At 37.0% G+C, this 20871-nt stretch overlaps 1 protein-coding gene and 1 long non-coding RNA gene across 2 annotated transcripts; one reads left to right on the top strand and one right to left on the bottom strand.

Annotated features, from left to right (window-relative positions):
- The first annotated feature begins 273 nt into the window (after positions 1-273).
- Positions 274-3225, top strand: LOC127854506 (uncharacterized). Its single transcript, XM_052389571.1, has 3 exons — positions 274-727; positions 1097-1947; positions 2873-3225. Exons 1-3 carry the CDS (start codon positions 393-395, stop codon positions 3223-3225), a joined length of 1539 nt encoding a protein of 512 aa, XP_052245531.1. The 5' UTR covers positions 274-392.
- Positions 3226-4948: 1723 nt separating this feature from the next.
- On the bottom strand, positions 4949-20276 carry LOC127855351 (uncharacterized). Its single transcript, XR_008037496.1, has 2 exons — positions 20106-20276; positions 4949-5392 (listed from the first exon to the last, which is right to left on the bottom strand). It is a non-coding gene; the product is annotated as an uncharacterized LOC127855351 (long non-coding RNA).
- Between the last annotated feature and the right edge of the window lie 595 nt (positions 20277-20871).

Genomic DNA, 20871 nt, shown 5'->3' with positions numbered 1-20871 from the left:
GTATTCAGCGTCAAAATCGTTTCTGCGAGATTGCTTTTTTTTCACACATAAAAAAAAAACACATGCACTATGGTTACAGAAGGACACAAAAAATGAGTGCGTGCCGTTTGTTTTTTTCCATTTTGAAAAAATAGGTGTGGGAAATCCGATGACCAAATAATCAATTTGGAGTGGCCTAAATGCTGCTTTGATGGTGTATGAACATGCACCTCATATGATTAAATAACAAGTACTGTAACATCAAGTCAAGTACTGATAGCTTAAATGTTTATCAGTAAACAGTAGAGTCAAAAATATTAAAATATCATATCAGTTGATTTTAGCCACCAGTTGCAACGGTGTTATTAAAAGATTACAGATTTCAACTGAATATTTGCACTAAAGTGATCAAGATGGCTACATTTTCTCAATCAACAATGAAAACATGCTCTGATTCTATTATAGACTTTTGTTGTTCGCCGTGTCTTGAGCACAAAATTGACCAGTGGGCGGAGTTGTACTGCGATACCTGTCAGAAATTTTATTGTGCAGAATGTGTCACTCTCCATGGCCAGTTATTTGGGAAACATGTGACGTATGGAAGGGGAGACACAAGTAAGTGGCCAGCCTCCAAGGAAGTGCAGGATTTCCTTCTGAAGTGTGACCTTCATGAAGACAAACATCTAAAAATGTACTGCAATGACCACAGTCAGCTGTGCTGCACTAATTGTGCTTTCCTCAATCACAGGTAACTCAGATATATACATATATATATATATATATATATATATATATATATATATATATATATATATATATGCGTTTAAAATGATAAATGCTGTCATAAAAAGACCAATTAATTCAGTATTATTCATATCTATTATTTTTAAGATATTTTTGTGTGTGAAAAACATGAAAATAAAAGTACAATGATGACTAGTATTCATTTTTTGCTTCTTCAAAATAAAAACCAGTATTAAAAGTACTGTCCATATCTTATTACCTGAAAAACTCATTTTAAAAACAATACAAATATTATGAACTACGGTTCAGACATATTTTTGCATAATGACCATTAAAACCACATACACATATTAAAAAGTTATTTTCATTTCAGACTGTGTACTAAAGTAACACTTATATCTGAGTCAGCCAGAGGACCTCTGCCAGACTTGCAGCAACTATCAAGAAAGATCCAAACTATACTCGAAGAAGTCAAGAAACTTGAGAACCATTGGAACACCAACATACTGACTTTGCAAGCTTCATACGACAAACTATTAGATGAAATACGTGACACACGCCAGACAATGAATATCATTTTAGACAAGATTGAAAAAAACACTATACAAGAGCTAGATGATAAGATGACCAGTCTAAAAGCTTCTATTAAGACTGATTTAGACATCTGCATCAAGCTTAAAAATGAACTAAAACAACTCAGTGGCGCAATAAATGACATTATTGATAAGGGCAAAGCAGAACTCACATTTATTGCAAGTAAGAAATGTCTGAAACAAGTAAAGCAATCTGAAACTTATCTGAAGGGCAACTCTGTTCAGGTAGAAAGTTCACTAACATTCCAGGCAGACAGTGATGTTCAACAGTACTTGTCTATATTGTCAGGTCTGGGGAAGATTGTACTCGGTACCAAGAAAATATTAGTGTTCAGTGATCAGGCACTCAGTATACAAGGAAAGTCAGAGTATAATGTGAGCAAACCAAGTGATCCAGATAGAATCTGCGCTACTATCAGTGCCATCTGTGTTCTCTCTGATGATGAGATCCTTGTTGCAGATCAAACTAATAAACAAGTTAAGCTACTCAATCATCAATACCAGGTGGTGTTTTATTGTGAATTAACTGGTTGGCCATCGGACATGTGTAAAATCACACCAAGTGAAGTAGCTGTTACTGTGTATCTGCAGATTGAGACTGATGGTGAGGTCCAGTTTTTCTCTGTGAATGGTGGGCGACTGGTTAAGGGCAGGAAGTTACAGTTTAAACATAGCTGTTATGGGATTGCTTATGATGGCACAAACCTGTATCTCACCACATGCACTGCCCTTTACAGGTATTCAATGAAAGGAGTCCTTATGAATAAAGTGTATGAAGATACATCAGGCCATACAGGTAAAATTTGGTGTATATATTCCAATAACATTTGAAATTATCATTAATATGATAGAAATATTAAAATTGTATTATTGGTATACATATTTACACAAAGGTAAATTGTTTTTACATTTGTCCACTTCAGACAATTATGCTTGCAAATAACATACCTAATAATTGGTTCATTTGTAAATGAAAACTCCTTAGCACTATTGATCTTCCTTTGCCTAAGTATTTTCATGACTTTTCTTCCCCGGTGTATGGGACTTTTTCATCGTTTTAAGAGTCAAATTTAAACAAACAAATTCATTGAATTAATAACCCCCGCCAATATGCTTCCTGACACAAAAAAGCATTTTTTCAAGATACAAAGGGTCATAACTCCGTTATTAACAGATGGTGTATAATGCTACTCATACCAAGTTTCAATGAAATCCGCCAAAGCACTTCCAAGATATGGCTCCGGACGGACTGACAGCCGGAAAGACGGACGGACGGAAAGACGGACGGACGGACAGACAACGCCAAAACAATATCCCTCCTTCTATGGCGGGGGATAAAAAGACGGACAGACAGATAGATAACGCCAAAACAATATCCCTCTGCCTATGGCCGGGGATAATGCCAAAATAATAATCATGTCCGCATGCTCTGACTAGGAGTACATTTACTGACTGAGAGAATGTTATTGTACATAATGAGGTTTGTGTAAGAATATCTTTATTAGCATAATAATTCTATAAAGAAGTCACTTCAATGATATGACTCTCTTTTACAGTAGGGAAGTGTGCAGTGAGTCCTTCAGGTGACAAGATATTTGTCACCAACCCTTTCCATCACAAGGTCCTCACCCTGGCCACAGATGGCACAGTTCTCCACACCTTTACCGACCCAGACCTGCAAGCACCAAATGGTATCCATGTTACTGATCTGGGACAGGTTCTGGTCTGTGGATATGCATCCAGGACTATCATTCAGCTGGATGGTGAAGGCAAGAAGAAGCTGACAACTCTTGCTTCCAAGAGGGATGGACTAGCTTACCCAGTGTCAGTCTACTTCAATAGGAGCACAGCATCCATCATTGTGGGACAATGTAATAGTAACAAAATCCTAGTGTTTAAAGTAAAATAGTTTGTTTAACCAGTTCAAGTGCAGACATTTTGGAACATGTACTGTCAACAATAATTCTTGGCCTGACCAAACTTATAATTACTGTTACATAACATTACATAATTCACATGAATGATTAACTGTTTTGCCAAGTAATGTCATATATGTGAATATGTTTAAAAAGTACCTTGGTAATGAAGTTCTTGGCATCATAGATCTATAATTTAGTGTAATTTTGCAAGGAATCAACTGTGTTTCGTTGATGATTATTTTTCATTTAAATTGTATATAATCAGTGTATTGTTGTAATCTTGATCTAAATCTCCAAAATGACTCATATTTAGATACATAATTTACTTGTGGAGATTTGTTTTGATCTAATATATTGTGATGATATTGTAATGCCATGTAAAAACAAAACTGCAGAGTGCGTTTTGGGACAGTTTTTATTTATCAACTGTCAGAACCATTTGCATTGCACTTATAATAAGAAAAGTTAAACAAAATGCAATTGAGATCAGTTTGAATGAATTGAATTCACTTCTAGGATAGTTTAACTGTTAACATGTGTTCTGTTCTAAACAATATGTAGAGTCATAGCAAGTATGTATTGTACAGTTTTCCGTCATTGTTGTTTTGAGATTTTAGATTTGTTGATGACCATTTTATATGTTATTACTTATGTCAAAGTGTTATCTGCCTTTCCTTTCATTATATTTTGCTGAATAAATTATCTTTAACTAGTTCTAGTTAACATCCACCTTTTATATGTATGAACCGTATTCAAATATATACATTTTCTTTCAATTGCATAATCAAATATTTTTACATTTGGTATTTACTATTTTGTGCCTATATAAACACAATTTTATTGTAATCTTTATTTCTTACTACCGTGCACAACTCGTATAATGCATTTAGATTTTGTGCTTTCTTATTATTTAGCAACTGTCAGAACGATTTGAATTGCTCTTATAATAAGACAAGGTGATGACAATAGCTCATAACTTTTTTCAAATGACCTTGACCTTTGACCTAGTGACCTGAAAATCAATAGGGGTCATCTGCGAGTCATCATCAATGTACCTATGAAGTTTCATGATCCTTTAGCATAAGCGTTTTTGAGTTATCATCCGGGAACCATTTTATTATTTCGGGTCACCGTGACCTTGACACTTGACCTAGTGACCTGAAAATCAATAGGGGACATCTGCGAGTCACGATCAATGTACCTATGAAGTTTCATGATCCTAGGCATAAGTGTTCTTGAGTTATCATTCGGAAACCATTTAACTCTTTCGGGTCATCGTGACCTCGACCTTTGACCCAGTTTTGAACTCAGTCGAGGTATCAATGGGACAAATGTTCTGACCAAGTTTCATGAAAATCAGACAATAAATGTGGCCTCTAGCTAGAGTGTTCACAAGGCAAAACGTTGACGACGCATGCCGGACGATGCACGGCGGACAAAAGGCAATCACAAAAGCTCACCATGAGCACGTTGTGCTCAGGTGAGCTAAAAAGTTAAACAACATGCAATGGAGGAACGATTGAATGGATTAAAATCACTTCTAGTATGGAAACTAATTTATTCTTTGTAATGGTTCTAGAATTGTGACACTTGAAGGGTTTCACAGGATGGAATGAGTGGGGCCAGCAAATTAATTTGAAAACTGATTCTTTCTGTGCATTTGATGATGAAAACAAGGGACAAAATTGTCACAAAACCAGGTTTTCATTGTGAAAAAAAAAACTGATAAAGGGAGAAAACTCAAACTGAACTTTTGAAATGACCAAAAAAAATTAACCCCCTTTGTAAGTTTTTTTTTTTTTTAAATCTATTTTTAGTCGTGGCGACCTTGACATTGGAGATATTGACGTGATTCTTTCGTGGGACACACCGTCCCATGATGGTGAACAAATGTGCCAAATGATTTTAAAATCTCACAATGAATGACATAGTTATGGCCAGGACAAGCTCATTTATGGCCATTTTTGACCTTTGAACTCAAAGTGTGACCTTGACCTTGGAGATATCGACGTAATTATTTCGCGCGACACACCGTCCAATGATGGTGAACAAATGTGCCAAATGATTTTAAAATCTGACGATGAACGACATAGTTATGGCTCGGACAAGCTCATTTATGGCCATTTTTGACCTTTGAACTCAAAGTGTGACCTTGACCTTGGAGATATCGACGTAATTTTTTCGCGCGACACACCGTCCAATGATGGTGAACAAATGTGCCAAATGATTTTAAAATCTGACAATGAACGACATAGTTATGGCCCGGACAAGCTTATTCCGCCAGCCCGCCAGCCCGCCAGCCAGCCAGCCAGCCAGCCCGCCCGCATTCGCCAATCTAATAACCAGTTTTTTCCTTCGGAAAACCTGGTTAACAATAGTTTCCGCAGAGATTTCAATATGAATGTCACTATTTCAATGTGTGCAATTTTTACATGCTTTTAGCAATAAAAATGTTGTTAGTTTTTAAGTTAACTAGTTGTTGACTTAACCATGAATTCCAAAATGGAAACTATTCCTTAGATTAAGCAGAACATTTGTAACCTGTGTACGAGCTTGAAAGGTCATGAAAGACCTTGCTCTATTGACCAACAACCTAGCATTGTATACTGTTATGAGCATCAGTGGTTTTTTCACCATTTTGGGAATAGGGCCATGTCCCTTTTGATTTAAAAAAATGTGCGGTGTTTTGACTAAAATTGGGACATTACTGTTGTTGTTGTTTTTCTAAAACATGCTTCAAAATAGAGTATACAAGTGTTTTCAGTATTATATTTACTAAGGTTGAACTTGTATGGACCGGAGATGAACAAAATATTGAGATCTAAAAAATTGTTTTTATTTTTATTTTAAACCTTCCATGGGAATTTTTAGGTCCCATTTGGGAAAAATATATCCTTTTTTCAATTGGGAATGGGGCCAATTACCAGACCTGAGTGTTTGTCAGAAACACAATGCCCCCTATTGCACCGCTTTGAATTTTTTTTTTAACCTTTGACCTTCAAGGATGACCTTAACCTTTCACCACTCAGGCAGGCAGGCAGGCAGGCAGGCAGGCAGGCAGGCAGGCAGGCAGGCAGGCAGGCAGGCAGGCAGGCAGGCAGGCAGGCAGGCAGGCAGGCAGGCAGGCAGGCAGGCAGGCAGGCAGGCAGGCAGGCAGGCAGGCAGGCAGGCAGGCAGGCAGGCAGGCAGGCAGGCAGGCAGGCAGGCAGGCAGGCAGGGCAGGCAGGCAGGCAGACAGACAGACAGACAGACAGACAGACAGACAGACAGACAGACAGACAGACAGACAGACAGACAGACAGACAGACAGACAGACAGACAGACAGACAGACAGACAGGCCAAAAACAATATACCCCAGATCATTCCATCCTGGGGCATAAAAATATATTGTTTGACTTTTGACCTTGAAGGATGACCTTGACCTTTCACCACTAAAAATGTGCAGCTCCGTGAGATACACATGGATGCCAAATATCAAGTGGCTATCTTAAGTATTGCAAAAGTGATGAGCAAGGTTATAGTTTTTGGACAGTCACACAGAATGAAGGACAGATAGGCACACTGAAATAGGCAAGGTCGATGCGTCAGGCTGAAATATGAACAGAAAAGACAATGTTAGTAAGAAAATGTTAGTAAGTAAGATATTGCATGGAGAAATGAAAATTAATGTTTTTAATTTTTTGACATTTGACCTTGAAGGTTGACCTTGACCTTGACCTTGACCTTTCACCAATCAAAATGTGCAGCTCCACGAGAATTAAGTAAGAGATTGAATGGAGAAATGAATTGTTTTTTGTTTAATTTTTTACCTTCGACCTTGAAGGATGACCTTGATCTTTCAGCACTCAAATGTGCAGCTCCACGAGAAACACATGCATGCCAAATATAAAGTTGCTGTGTTCAATATTAAAACAGTTAAGACAATTTATGTTTTTTATTTTTTGACCTTTGACCTTGAAGGTTGACCTTGAACTTTCACCACTCAAAATGTGCAGCTCCACGAGATACACATGCGTGCCAAATATGAAGTTACTGTGTTCAATATTAAACAAGATATGTTTTTGTCAGAAACACTATGTCCCCTTTTGCGACGCTTTGAAGCTATATATTTGACCTTTGATCTTGAAGGATGACCTTGACCTTTCACCACTATATCACGTTGCTATCTTCAATATTACAAAAGTATTCATTAAATGAGCGATTTTTCCCTATATATTTGACCTTTGACCTTGAAGGATTACATTGAACTTTCACCATTCAAAATGTGCAGCTCCATGAGATACACATGCATGCCAAATATCAAGTTGCTATCTTGAATATTGCAAAAGTTATTGCAACACACAAACCAACAGACATGGCAAAAAGTTAAAGGTGCGGTTTATAGTCTGCTTCTATATACATATTCAGCCCCCCCCCGATCACTGGGATCTAAGTCGTCCGTTTACATATGGCGCACCAGGCAGGCAGCCACGGCACATTGGCAAAAACAAGGTACAAGTCCCCCACTATAGTGGTGGGGGACATAAAAACCCACTGAGCATCATTCAGGATCTCCAGATGATGTATCAATAGATTAACCGTCTATAAATGTCAACTGGAAATACAGTCATACATTCTTTCTGCAGGCACATGCATCTTTTATTGATCATAACAAAGGAAATTCATACATCTTTACAGCAGAGCAGTAAGTGTTTGTGAAACATCTGCAATATTCATCAAATGCCTTTTTTTTCTATTCATTGACCTTCCAGGACTTAAATACTCATCAAATGATTTTTTTTTATTCATTAACCTCCCAGGATTAATACAAGTAATGTTTTGCATGTTTTACCTTTTACAGTGTGTATTTGTAGTACACGAGGATAACAACAGTCTGGAGGTTTTACTCGAAGGGCATAAACATTATCTGGCAAAAAATCATAGCAATACCAATTTTATTTCACTTTTTGTTTCTTTCACTTTGTAGCATAAAGTAAATTATATGCTATTCTGATTCTGAAAACATATAAATGGACATTTGAAATGAAATTTTAAATATGTATAATGTAAGGGGAACAATGTACCAGCAAAGCATTTGAGTTACATGCATTCTAAAAGGTCACTTCTTATTTGACCAACCCAGTATTTTTACAATACGTCAATCCAGGGAGGAGTGACCAGCAAGGACTGAGCCTGGGTGTAATTTGAGCCTCGTCTTGGGAAAATGAGGCTTAATGCATGTGTATAGTGTTATACAAGATTAGCCTGTGCAGTGCTGTACAATTAGGACAAAGGCCGCCAAGATTAAATTTTAACTAAAAGAGACTTCCTTTAAACAATAAATACCATAACAGCAGAACGTATAATCGCTGCTTATCTCGAAAGACACTTTATACACATGCATTAAGCCCAGATGTCCTAGAACGAGGTACAGTTTATCTTTGCCTCAGCAGATATATTAAATACGCTTAGGCAGTAACCTTTTAGTATATACAGGCCATATACATGTACATGTTTTAATTTCCTAGTGGTAATGAACCGTGCAATGTAGTTTTTGTACATTATAGTCATGTGTAGTTTGCTTGATTACGAATGGGTAATGTTCACTTTGAAAATAGGTTATGAACATTCCACTTTGCGAATGGGTCATGTTCACTGTACTTGAAGTGTTCATAGATAGTAATTCACACTGGCCGCAGTGGTGTAGTCGATATGGTGTCTGCCTAGCCACGTCACACGTCAGATCCAGACTGCGGGAGCGTTCTTTAGATTTCCTCCCAAAGACACCAAGTACTGGTTCTAGTCCCAGGAAATGGACTTGAGAGCGTTTCAAATAAGCCGTAGGCTTTCTATGCAATCAAGCTATTATAAATCCGTTTAAACTAATTCACACTGAACCAGATTTATGCAGATGGGTAATGTTCATCCATACTTTGCACATGATTCACTGTGCAACTTTGTAATGTAAAGCTGCACTTGCACTGACTCATGTTTAGTAATTATTTGCTGCCATATCAGTATACAACTTCTTTAATTAATCGCAAAATGTAAAATACTTTGCAAATGGACCTTATATGTTGTACTAGTTTGTAAATGGGTCATGAAAACATGTTAGAAAGTATTTTCCTATTTGAGCAACCAGTATTTTAAAAATATGTAAATCCAGAGACGACTGACTAGCAAGGACCGAGTCTACTCGGGAAAACTACTTGAAATTGAGAGCGGACACCATTCTGAATGTTTTAAAAACGCACAAAGTGACCTAGTTTTTTGCCCGGAATGACCCATGTTCTAACTTGGCCTAGAGATCATCTACATACAACTTATGGCCAAGTTTGGTGAAGATCGGATGAAAACTACTTCAAATATAGAGTGGACACCATGTTGAATGTTTAAAATGCACTAAGTGCTGCCCTGACCTAGTTTTTTTCTCCAAGACCTTGTTTTTGGCCCCGCATTGCCCATGTTCGAAATTATTGTAGACATTATCTAGATACAACTTCTGTCCAAGTTTGCGGAAGATCTGATGAAAACTAATTAAATTAGAGAGCGGATACCATACTGAATGTTTGAAACGCACTAAATGACCCTGTGACCTAGTTTTTGGCCAGGCATGACCCATGTTCAAACTTGGCCTAGACATTATCTAGATACAATTTCTGACCAAGTTTGGTGAAGATCGTATGAGAACTACTTGAATTAGAGAGCGAACACGAAAAAAGTGATGGACGGACAGACAGACTGACTGGCCGACGGACATTGCAAAAACTATATGCCGCCTGTTGGGGGCATAACAAATCTTGGTTTTTAACTTGATCTAACGTTGAAATATAAACCAAATAGAATTGATGTAACTTCAAAATTGCAAAATATGGACCAATGAGACTTCTTGTAACATTAAACAACTACACCCAAGGCACACAAACATGCCCACTTTCACAAGTATAATGCAACTGCAACTGACTGGGTCGCCGTGGCGTAGAGGATATGGTGTCCCCCTACCGCCTGGGAGGTCATGGGTTTGATCCCAACTGTGGGAGCGTTCTTGAGATCATCCCCATAGACACCAAGTACTGGTTTTAGTCCCCGGACTTGAAAGTATGTCAAATAAGCCTTAGGCTTTTGATGCAATCAAGCTAAAATAAGTAAGTTTAAACTAACTGCCAGAGAAATTCGATGCCACTGGAGAGTTTGGGCCTTCCTATTCTGTATTTAATATACAGTATTCTGTTTTCAGGCAAGAACAGGCAAGAACAGGCAATTACAGACACTATTGCTCACAGCATCAGGGTAAAAGTGACATGACCTTATCACGCTCACAGCATCAGTATATGTTTGCACTGTCACTTTGAAATGGAATGAAATAGAAAGACAGCCTGAACTGCTTATAACTCTACAAGCACCTCGTCAAGTTAAAAGCGGTAAAATGTTTGTGAGGTTACTGGGAAATAGCGTGACAATTACTGACAGAAAAAACTGCTAATAACTCAAGTTCAATAAGACATCATGTTAAACCTTTAATACTTAGATATTTACTTTCACACATTTGTAGTCCCTCAAAATGTTGAATTTAATTAAAGACCTTTCTTACTAGATTCAAATTTTAGAGGCTCTATTTCCAACCCTTAGATACTGACGAGCAGCAAACAGCATAAAACATGAACAGACAGCGAGTTACTCACAGGCTCTTCTGGTTTTATGCTGTTTGCACATAGTCATTTTATGCTGATAGCACATAGCCATTTTCACTTTGCTTCTAAGTGGGAAAGGGTTAACCCTTTGCATGCTGGGAAATTTGTTGTCCGCTAAAATGTTGTCTGCTGAATTTTTAAAATTAGCATTTTCTTCTGTTTTTTTCCAAAAAATATACTATCAGAATAGCAAACAGTTTGGATCCTGATGAGACGCCACGTTCTGTGGCGTCTCATCTGGATTCAAACTGTTTGCAAAGGCCTTCAAAATTCGGTTCCAGCACTGAAAGAGTTCAAATAGGCCGCCTGTTTGCATGGTCACGCAGCATAATGTTTGACTTCCATTAACACACTTTTCCACTTATGAATCTCTCCCAAACCCATTCAAAGTGGCAAAATGGTTGCATGGTCACCGATCGACTGACAACATTTACTGGCTTGTTGTCTTGAGTGGTCAGTGGCTTACTGGGACTCTCCCATATTGCATTATCACTTGTTCAAATTGACCAACAGCCAGTAACTGTCTATTAATCTCATTATCACTTGTTGAAAAAGACTGACAGTAACTGTCTATTAATCTCATTATCACTTGTTGAAATAGACTGACAGCCAGTAACTGTTTATTAATCTCATTATCACTTGTTGAAATAGACTGACAGCCAGTAACTGTCTATTAATCTCATTATCATGTGTTCAAATAGACCGATAGCCATAACTGCCTATGAATTGCATTATCACTTGTTGAAATGAGACTGACAGCCAGTAACTGTCTATCAATCTCATTATCACTTGTTGAAATACTGACCAACAGCCAGTAACTGTCTATTAATCTCAATATCACTTTTTGAAATAGACCGACAGCCAGTAACTGTCTATGGATTTCATAATCACTTTTTGAAATAGACTGACAGCCAGTAACTGTCTATGGATTGCATTATTGCTTGTAAAAATAGACCGACAGCCAGTAGCTGTCAATGAATCTTCAAGAACCAAGACATCATGTTAAAAGTAACAGGAAGTTTGCATGGTGTCTGGGATGAACATTTTGACATCAACAGCCAGGCATATATGCTTGTAAATCTTCCTTCACCAAAGCATTACCGCAGCCTATATATGATATCCGCAAACCGCAGCTTCATTACTTCCTGTCACAGAAAATACAAAGCAGACGAACGTACCGTGTGACAGTAGAGATCAGCAGGCCTCAATTTGAGGTGAATACAATTTAACCAATACATGCTCAACTTTTGCTTGTCCTCATTTCATATCTGATTAAGGGTGAAGAACTGTATAAGACGTTGCCTTTGGCTCCAAACCCTATTAAACATGTACATATTATTAACATTGTTTGAAATTGTATTTATAAAAAATGTTTATAGGTTTCTGACAAAATCAGATTCTGACATTTGTTTTGTTTGGTAAAAGTCTATAAAAATTTTGTAATAATTTCAGGCCATTCTTTTTATTTGAAATATTTTTTTACCAAAAATTCTCCTCAAACTTGTACTTTTCTATCTTGAATTATCACTGAATGTAATTGACAGACAGCCACCATTGCTTATGAATCTATCAGCACCAAGACATCATATTAACCCTTTGAGCGCTGGAACCGGATTTTGAAGGCCTTTGCAAACAGTTTGGATCCAGATGAGACGCCACAGAATGTGGCGTCACATCAGGATCCAAACTGTTTGCTATTCTGATAGTATTCTTTGAAAAAAAATCGAAGAAAATGCTAATTTTAGAAATTCAGCCGACAACATTTTAGCAGAAGACAAATTTCCCAGCATGCAAAGGGTTAAAAGTATTAAAAGTAGCTGCATGTTTGCATGGTCATTATGGTAATGTTTGACACTCTGACTACAGCGATTTGGTTTGCCCATTTGGGAAAATTACCTGTACCAGCCGTTGGGAAAAATGTGCGCAAAAAGAACTGATATTGGGAAAATTCGTGTTGTGAAGTCTTTATATTGGGAAACAGGTGGATTTGATTTTTTTGCTCCCACATATTTAAAAATTGATAACTAAGTGTTGTCAAGTTGTCAATATTATATCCACTTAGGTTCAAGCTATAGAGCTGCATAGGGAAACAAACTAGATGTTGCATTTTATTTATAAAAAAAAAAAAAAAAATTTGTGTGGGGGGGTGGGGGGGGCCTACAATTGAGAATTTTTTTGACAGCAATAAAGAAATATGTAGTTTTTTCCTAATTGGGAAATTGTTGTTTTCCGGTACTGTATAAAGAAGGAAAAAAATTGCTGGACTAACATAACTTGGGCTCTTGCGTATGGTGATATCCACTGACAGACTTCACTGCCTAAGAATCTTAGAGGACCATCACAATCATGTAAAATGTAACGGGATGTTTGCATTGTCTCTGGCATGAACGTTTCGACCCAGGCTGACAGGCATAACTGCTTATAAATCTTCTTCCACCGAAGCATTACACGAGCCTATATCCGGTGTTCTCAGACTTATTATTGCCTGTCACAGGAAATACCAAACAGACAACAGTACTTTGTGACAGCAGTGTGCAGGCTTCTATAAGGGATGAAACATTTTCCTGATACGTGCTCGACTTTTGCTTGTCCTCCTTTCAAAATTGTTTTGCTTAGAAAACAGTAGGCATAGTTCTATAACAAGAGGGCTTGAAAGGCCCAATTAAAGTCACTCACCTGAGTTAACAAGATATTATTGGGACAAATCTTCTGACCAAGTTTCATGAAGATCGGAAAATAAATGTGGCCTCTAGAGTGTTAACAAGGTTTTACTATAGCCAAATAAGGAAAGATGCCCCGCCTCCTGGCAGCCATGTTTTTCAACTAACCGGCATCATTTTTGAACTCTTCCAAGATATTTTTGGGATAAATGGTCTGACCAAGTTTCATGAAGATCAGACAGTAAATATGGCCTCTAGAGTGTTAACAAGATTTTAATATAGCCATATAAGGAAAAATGCCCCGCCCCTTGGAGGCCATGTTTTTCAAGCAAACATAATTATTTTCAAACTCATCCAAGATATCAATAAGACCAATCTTCTGACCAAATTTTATGAAAATTGGACAATAAATGTGGCCTCTAGAGTGTTAACAAGGTTGTACTAAAGCCATTATAGCCATATAAGGAAAAATGCTCCGTCCCAGGTGGACATGTTTTTAAAGCAACCAAAACCATTTTCAAATTTATCCAAGATATCATTGGGACAAATCTTCTGACCAAGTTTCATGATGCTCGGAAAATAAATGTGACCTCTAGAGTGTTAACAAGGTTTTACTATAGCCATTTAAGGAAAAATGCCCCGCCCCCTGGCGGCCATGTTTTTCAACCAACCAGCATCATTTTTAAACTCGTCCAAGATATTATTGGGATGAATCTTCTAACCAAGTTTCATGAAGATCAGACAATAAATGTGACCTCTAGAGTGGTAACAAGATTTTACTATAGCCATATATAGCCAGGAAAAATACCCCGCCCCTTGGCAGCCATGTTTTTCAAGCAAATGTACCCATTTTCGAACTCATCCAAGATATTATTGAGACCAACCTTCTGACTAAATTTCATGAAGATTGGACAATAAATGTGGCCTCTACAGAGTTAACAAGGCAAATGTTGACGCCGCACAACGGACAACGTACATCGCACAACGGACAAAAGGCAATCATAAAAGCTCCCGCAGGCGATTCCTGTATGGCCTCACTTTTTCAAGCAGAGACAACAATTTCAATTTGGTGCATTTTAGCATTTTGTTAAATCTGATGTCCACCACACATAAGCCAATGCATGCTAAAAAAGCTTAGATTCTAATATGGAAAACAGCCTTTATCTCACTGAAAACTTAAATTTTGTTTATGGGGTAATTAATTTATTTATGTGCATGTTTGAAAGTGTTTGGTGAAATTGAAATAAATAGTAGCTTGCATGTACTAACTCAATTTATTCTAGATTCATCACATACATTGCATGCGATAGATAGAAACTATACTAACAAAATGTGTTTGTGAAACACAATGTCCCCCTATATGATGTTTGACCTTGAAGGATGACCTGTGACCTTGAAGGATGACCTTGACCTTGACCTTTCACCACTCAAAATGTGCAGCTCCATGAGATACACATGCATGCCAAATATCAAGTTGCTATCTTCAATATTGCAAAAGTTATCATAAAATGAGCGATTTTGGCCACATATATTTGACCTCTGACCTTGAAGGATGACCTTGACCTTGACCTTTCACCACTCAAAATGTGCAGCTTCATGAGATACACATGCATGCAAAATATGAAGTTGCTATCTTCAATATAGCAAAAGTTATTGCAAAATGTTAAAGTTGGCGCAAACAGACCAACGTACAGACCAACGTACAGACCAACAGACCAACAGACAGGGCAAAAAACAATATGTCCCCCACTACTATAGTGGGGGACATAATAATGATTACCAAAATGTAATTATTTGATACTTTTACAATATCAATGCCGTTTCTTGTATGTTAATTAGCTGTCAATTTGAAAAGATTTTTGATACGTCTCATTTTTTAGAAACTTTGTTGAAATGAGGCAAGCTGAGGTATTAAAGGCACTTGTTCACATATTTTATTGTTTCATATCAAACAAATTTATTAACAAAACTGTAATAACAAGAGATGTGTTTGTCAGAACCACAATGCCCCCTACTGTGCAGCTTTGATAAAAAAAAAAAAAATTTATTATATCCCTTTAAAAAATATTACTTCCCTTGTGAAAATGATCTGTACCTGCCAAATGATAAAAAGAAATTATCTTCCTTTAAAGCTTGTTACTTCCCTTGGATTTGTTTTTTACCTTTGACCTTGAAGAATGACCTTCATGACCTTTCACCACTCAAAATGTGCAGCTCCATGAGATACACATGCATGTCAAATATCAAGTTGCTTATAATCTTCAATATTGCAAAAGTTACGGCCAATGTTAAAGTTTTCGGACGGACGGACGGACGGACTGACGGACGGACAGTTAAAATGCTACATGCCACACTACCGGGGGCATAAAAATAAACAAATTACTGTACTGTGAGCTGGGAGAAAATAGCACTAATTAAATAGACCAATAATGAACAGTTTTGTTTAAGAATAATCATCATTTCGAATAGATAAAAATATAAACATGTCAAACGCAAAATGATCAATTAATTTTGAGTGTTTAATTATTATCCGTTTTTGTTACATTTTGTGACAACATGTCGATGGCTTAGATAAAAAGCCATAATCAAATATATCAGTCTGGATCATGCTGAAAGGTTAAGGCAACAGCATTTTATTTCTAAGGACATTTGTACAAGCCCTGGTGAAGCAAACTTTTTTCTTTCATTCCTTTGCCTGTCCTAATTTTTATTCTTGTTATTAGACTTAAAGCTCTATAATTCCAATGTTTTCATCTGTCAATTACACAGGTACTGAATGAAACACATTAAAAAAACTGCCGAAATCAGTGAACCAGTCCCTTAAAGAAAATCTGTGAACCAGTCCCTTTAAGAAAATCTGTGAACCAGACCCTTTAACAAAATCTGTGAACCAGTCTCTTATACAAAATTGTGAACCAGTCCCTTTAAGAAAATCTGTGAACCAGTCCATTTTAGAAAATCTGTGAACCTGAGTCCCTTTAAGAAAATATGTGAAAGAGTCCCTTTAAGAAAATCTGTGCACCAGTTCCTTTAAGAAAATATGTGAACCAGTCCCTTTGAGGGACTTCATCAACACTTAACCCGTTCTGGCTCAGAAGCCAGGTGAAAATTGTTCAATGCACCCAACTTAAAATCTGAGCACAGCCAGTGTGAGTAATTCACTTGCAGGCATTTCAGCTTTTATGCTGTTTGCTGCTCATCTTTGTCTTAGGGTAGGAAATGGAACATTTAAAACTTGAATCTAGTAACTTCTTAAATTTAATATGATTTTCTAAGGGACTACAAACGCATCAAATTATGTATCTAAGTGGTAAAGGACTAAACAACTTAAGCACTTCAAGGTGTGCATCTGAAAAGTTAATGGTCAAACAACTGAAAAAGAATCTAAAACGATTCCTTACCTCAGCAGAACGGCTAAAGGCTTGGGCCACCACATTCTTGCAATATCCATTCTCCGAGGTGTCAGGAAGACTGTGATCGGTCACGTAGATTATCGGCTTGACCTGCGAGCCTCTGCGGCCTGATGGTATTATGGGTAAGTGCGGGATCACACTCAATGGAAGCTCCGCAACTGATCGCTTCTGCTTTGACATTTTGTTATTTTTTTCCAAAGTCAAAAGACGATTATCCTCAAATCTGTCCACACTATTTTGTCGTTTGGTTATTGGATGGGTTCAAATGGCTTTCCTCATTCTTATATTTTTTGCCAAATTTAATACGATACACATAAGAAAATGCTGATACAGCTTACGTAAGAAAATTGAACTTTTAACTTGTGTCTCATATCATCTGCTCATTAGCATAACGTAATAGTATTCAAAAACCTGAAAATACACCCATATCATGTAAAATCACCGGAAAAGCTTAAGAATATATATCCTTTGTGCTATGTTTAATATTACCATATAATTAAAGGTTTTTATTAAAATGATACAAATGTAGGTCAAAATGTATGGTTTTGTTAAAGTACTCCAATATTAAGGCAATTGCCAAAAAAAAATTCAAAATATTTTGAAAACCAAACAAATCAACAAAATTGTTCTACAAATAACATCCCATGAATTTTTTAGTAAACAATATTAAACATAGTACCGTAAAAACGCAGTCATAAATCTACCCGGCTCATAAGTCCGGGGGTATACTTTGGTACCAAAATTGGAGATTTTGAGTATGTTAGCTTCATAAGTCGAGTCAGAAATTTTCTGTTTACGAATTTCATAAACGGACGCCATTTTAAATGTACATGAAGTTGCAGTAGTATTCTATACATTGCACTTAAACCAAACTCACGTTTAGCAGCACTGTTATTTAAATTCTCCGCAAACTCTATCACACGTATTTTAAATGCATTGTCATAAGCCTGGTTTTTGCGTTTGCCAGGCATTTTCAAAGATTTATCGTAAGTCCAGTTGTGTTTTTGTTTATCTAATTATTAAATGGTTGCACTCAATAATTCACGCTAGTAATTATCCACAAATTATTTTCCGCTTTTAATCCGATGAACGATGAACTTTTTTTGTACTTTTAATCTGACTGTCAAAACAATTGATTAGTGTCTCGGTAAAACGTGTTTCTATAACAATGATTGACATACCCAAGAGACTGCTAACTCCACCTTTTTCGCTGAAACAGTTTCAAAGGCGGAGCTATACACGTGCTCAAGCATAATGGGACGATTGCTAGCGAGTTACAAACATGCAATTGGTTAAGCATATCGCTTCTCTAAACAAAGGAATCCAATTTTGTTGGCGAGAAAGGTGTTTTTTATGGCTTCTTGACAGGAAACGGCTTTCCTTTGATGACGTCAAACTGTCGATTCACACATATTGCGAATTTTCGCGAGACTTTAAATGATGTCCTTGATTCTTTGTTTACATGAACAGTAAAAAAACAACACCTGCTTACATGAAGACTTTGGATTAAATTATCAAAATAAAAACAAGAGTAATTGCAAACTGTGATTATATTAATCGGTAAGTATCAGCAAAAATACGACGTTTTGTTAGTCGTAAATCAACGATTTTTTTTATACAACAACAACAACTATTGCCGCGGGGATCAATCTTCGTCAAATTTCATTATTTTTTCATGGAATTTCATTATTTTTTTCATGGACCACCTCATAAGTCGATACCAGTTTTTTAAACAAATTTTGGAGGTAAAAAATCTCGACTAATGACTGCGTTTTTACGGTAGTCTTAAAGAACACTGACACGTGTTTGTTTAAATATTAATTTTTTTTTAACTAGAGCTGCAAATATGCCCCATAGATAACTCAAATGCAAATGACCCAATATGATTGTGGATATTTAACAAGACTACATGGTATTTGATTTACTATTACATGACTATCAATGACTGACCATTATTTAGGTATTTCATTTATTGCACATAATTTTCTTGTATTTAGTGGCCTGTTAAGAACTATATGGTACATAGTTATTTAGCTCATTCATAAACATATTTCATAATGAAAGTCTTGTAAGTCATCATTACAAAAACACGTCTCTCCAAATAAGACAGTTGTGCTGATAGTTTGTCACATGCATTAAATGCATTTATAGCTACATCCAATAATCTCTGACTTGCCAGTAACATAATATAATTGGATCTATCAACCATGATGCCACTGAATTTCCTCCAGATTAACAGTAGAAAAGCAACTAAAAGCATTTTAAGCAACTATTTCCTGTATGCTGTGTGCTGAAGTTGACCTTGCAAGAAAAATGTGCCTCATACAGACTTGAACCCATGAGCACTTGAATACCGGTACTAGAAGGTTGCTATAACAACTTAGCTTACCAGGCAGGGGACAAAAATATTTATAAATTGCACTCGTCCTGCAGGACAAGTGCATTAAAATTTTCACTCGTCCTGCAAACACATGCACTTGTCCTTCAAATATGTGTGAAAGAAAGATTGCAAAGGACTGATATGACTAACAATGTTTCCTTTATCACTGCTAAAATGCTGCTTACTCAGTTAATCATGCCAGCTGATCACAGACGAAATGTTAACTTACTTTATTTATGAGGAACACAAAATAAATAAATGAAGACAAATTTGTTTTTTCCTTTTTCTAATGCTTGCGTGCTTTCCATTTCGGATGGTTGAACATCGCTCCTGCCCCCATTAAAGAACGCTCGTATGTCAGACATTTTTCAGATAAAATTCAGACTGGTTTAAAACCGTACTTCGCAGTAAAATAATTCTTTAACAAGGGACAAAATTGTCACAAAACCAGGTTTTCATTGTGAAAAAAAAATCTGATAAAGGGAGAAAACTCAAACTGAACTTTTGAAATGACCAAAAAAAATTAACCCCCTTTGTAAGTTTTTTTTTTTTTTAAATCTATTTTTAGTCGTGGCGACCTTGACATTGGAGATATTGACGTGATTCTTTCGTGGGACACACCGTCCCATGATGGTGAACAAATGTGCCAAATGATTTTAAAATCTCACAATGAATGACATAGTTATGGCCAGGACAAGCTCATTTATGGCCATTTTTGACCTTTGAACTCAAAGTGTGACCTTGACCTTGGAGATATCGACGTAATTATTTCGCGCGACACACCGTCCAATGATGGTGAACAAATGTGCCAAATGATTTTAAAATCTGACAATGAACGACATAGTTATGGCCCGGACAAGCTTATTCCGCCAGCCCGCCAGCCCGCCAGCCAGCCAGCCAGCCAGCCCGCCAGCCAGCCAGCCAGCCCGCCCGCATTCGCCAATCTAATAACCAGTTTTTTCCTTCGGAAAACCTGCTTAAAAAAATCAATACTTACAGTGAATGAAGTCAGATGGTTCCCTGTCAACATGGACGCGCAAAGTTTACACCAAAAAGCCAATATTTACTCGGGACACAGTCTCGCATAACAACGCGCACCTGCTGTATGAAATTTACAATTACGATTTCCGGTTCATTCGCGTTCTACTTTCGGAATAGATATGCTTTAAGAAATGATTTTATTTAATGAAAAAAAGTCTTACTGGTCAGAAAATACATATTTAAAAATCTGTTTTTTTTTCACTCGTCCTGTAGGACGAGAGCTTTAGGGAAATTCACTCGTCCTTTCAAGATTTCACTCGTCAATACGAGCGGACGAGTGGAATTTTTGTCCCCTGCCAGGCGTCAGGTTCTTGTAACCCATGCATATACACTCATTCTTTGAATCTTTAAAGCTGTCTCTGACAGTTTCATGCATCCTTAGTTTTACTTCTTAAGGATTATTTTTGTGAGGGAAAGTGCAAGTCTCAAACCTAAGACTGTTGGGGGCACTAGCTGCCATCTCTATCAACT

The sequence above is a fragment of the Dreissena polymorpha genome, chromosome 13 (genome assembly GCF_020536995.1).
Source record: "Dreissena polymorpha isolate Duluth1 chromosome 13, UMN_Dpol_1.0, whole genome shotgun sequence".
NCBI lineage: Eukaryota > Metazoa > Mollusca > Bivalvia > Myida > Dreissenidae > Dreissena > Dreissena polymorpha.
The sequence above is the reverse complement of the archived record's forward strand: the minus strand, read 5'-3'. Positions and strand labels throughout refer to the sequence as shown.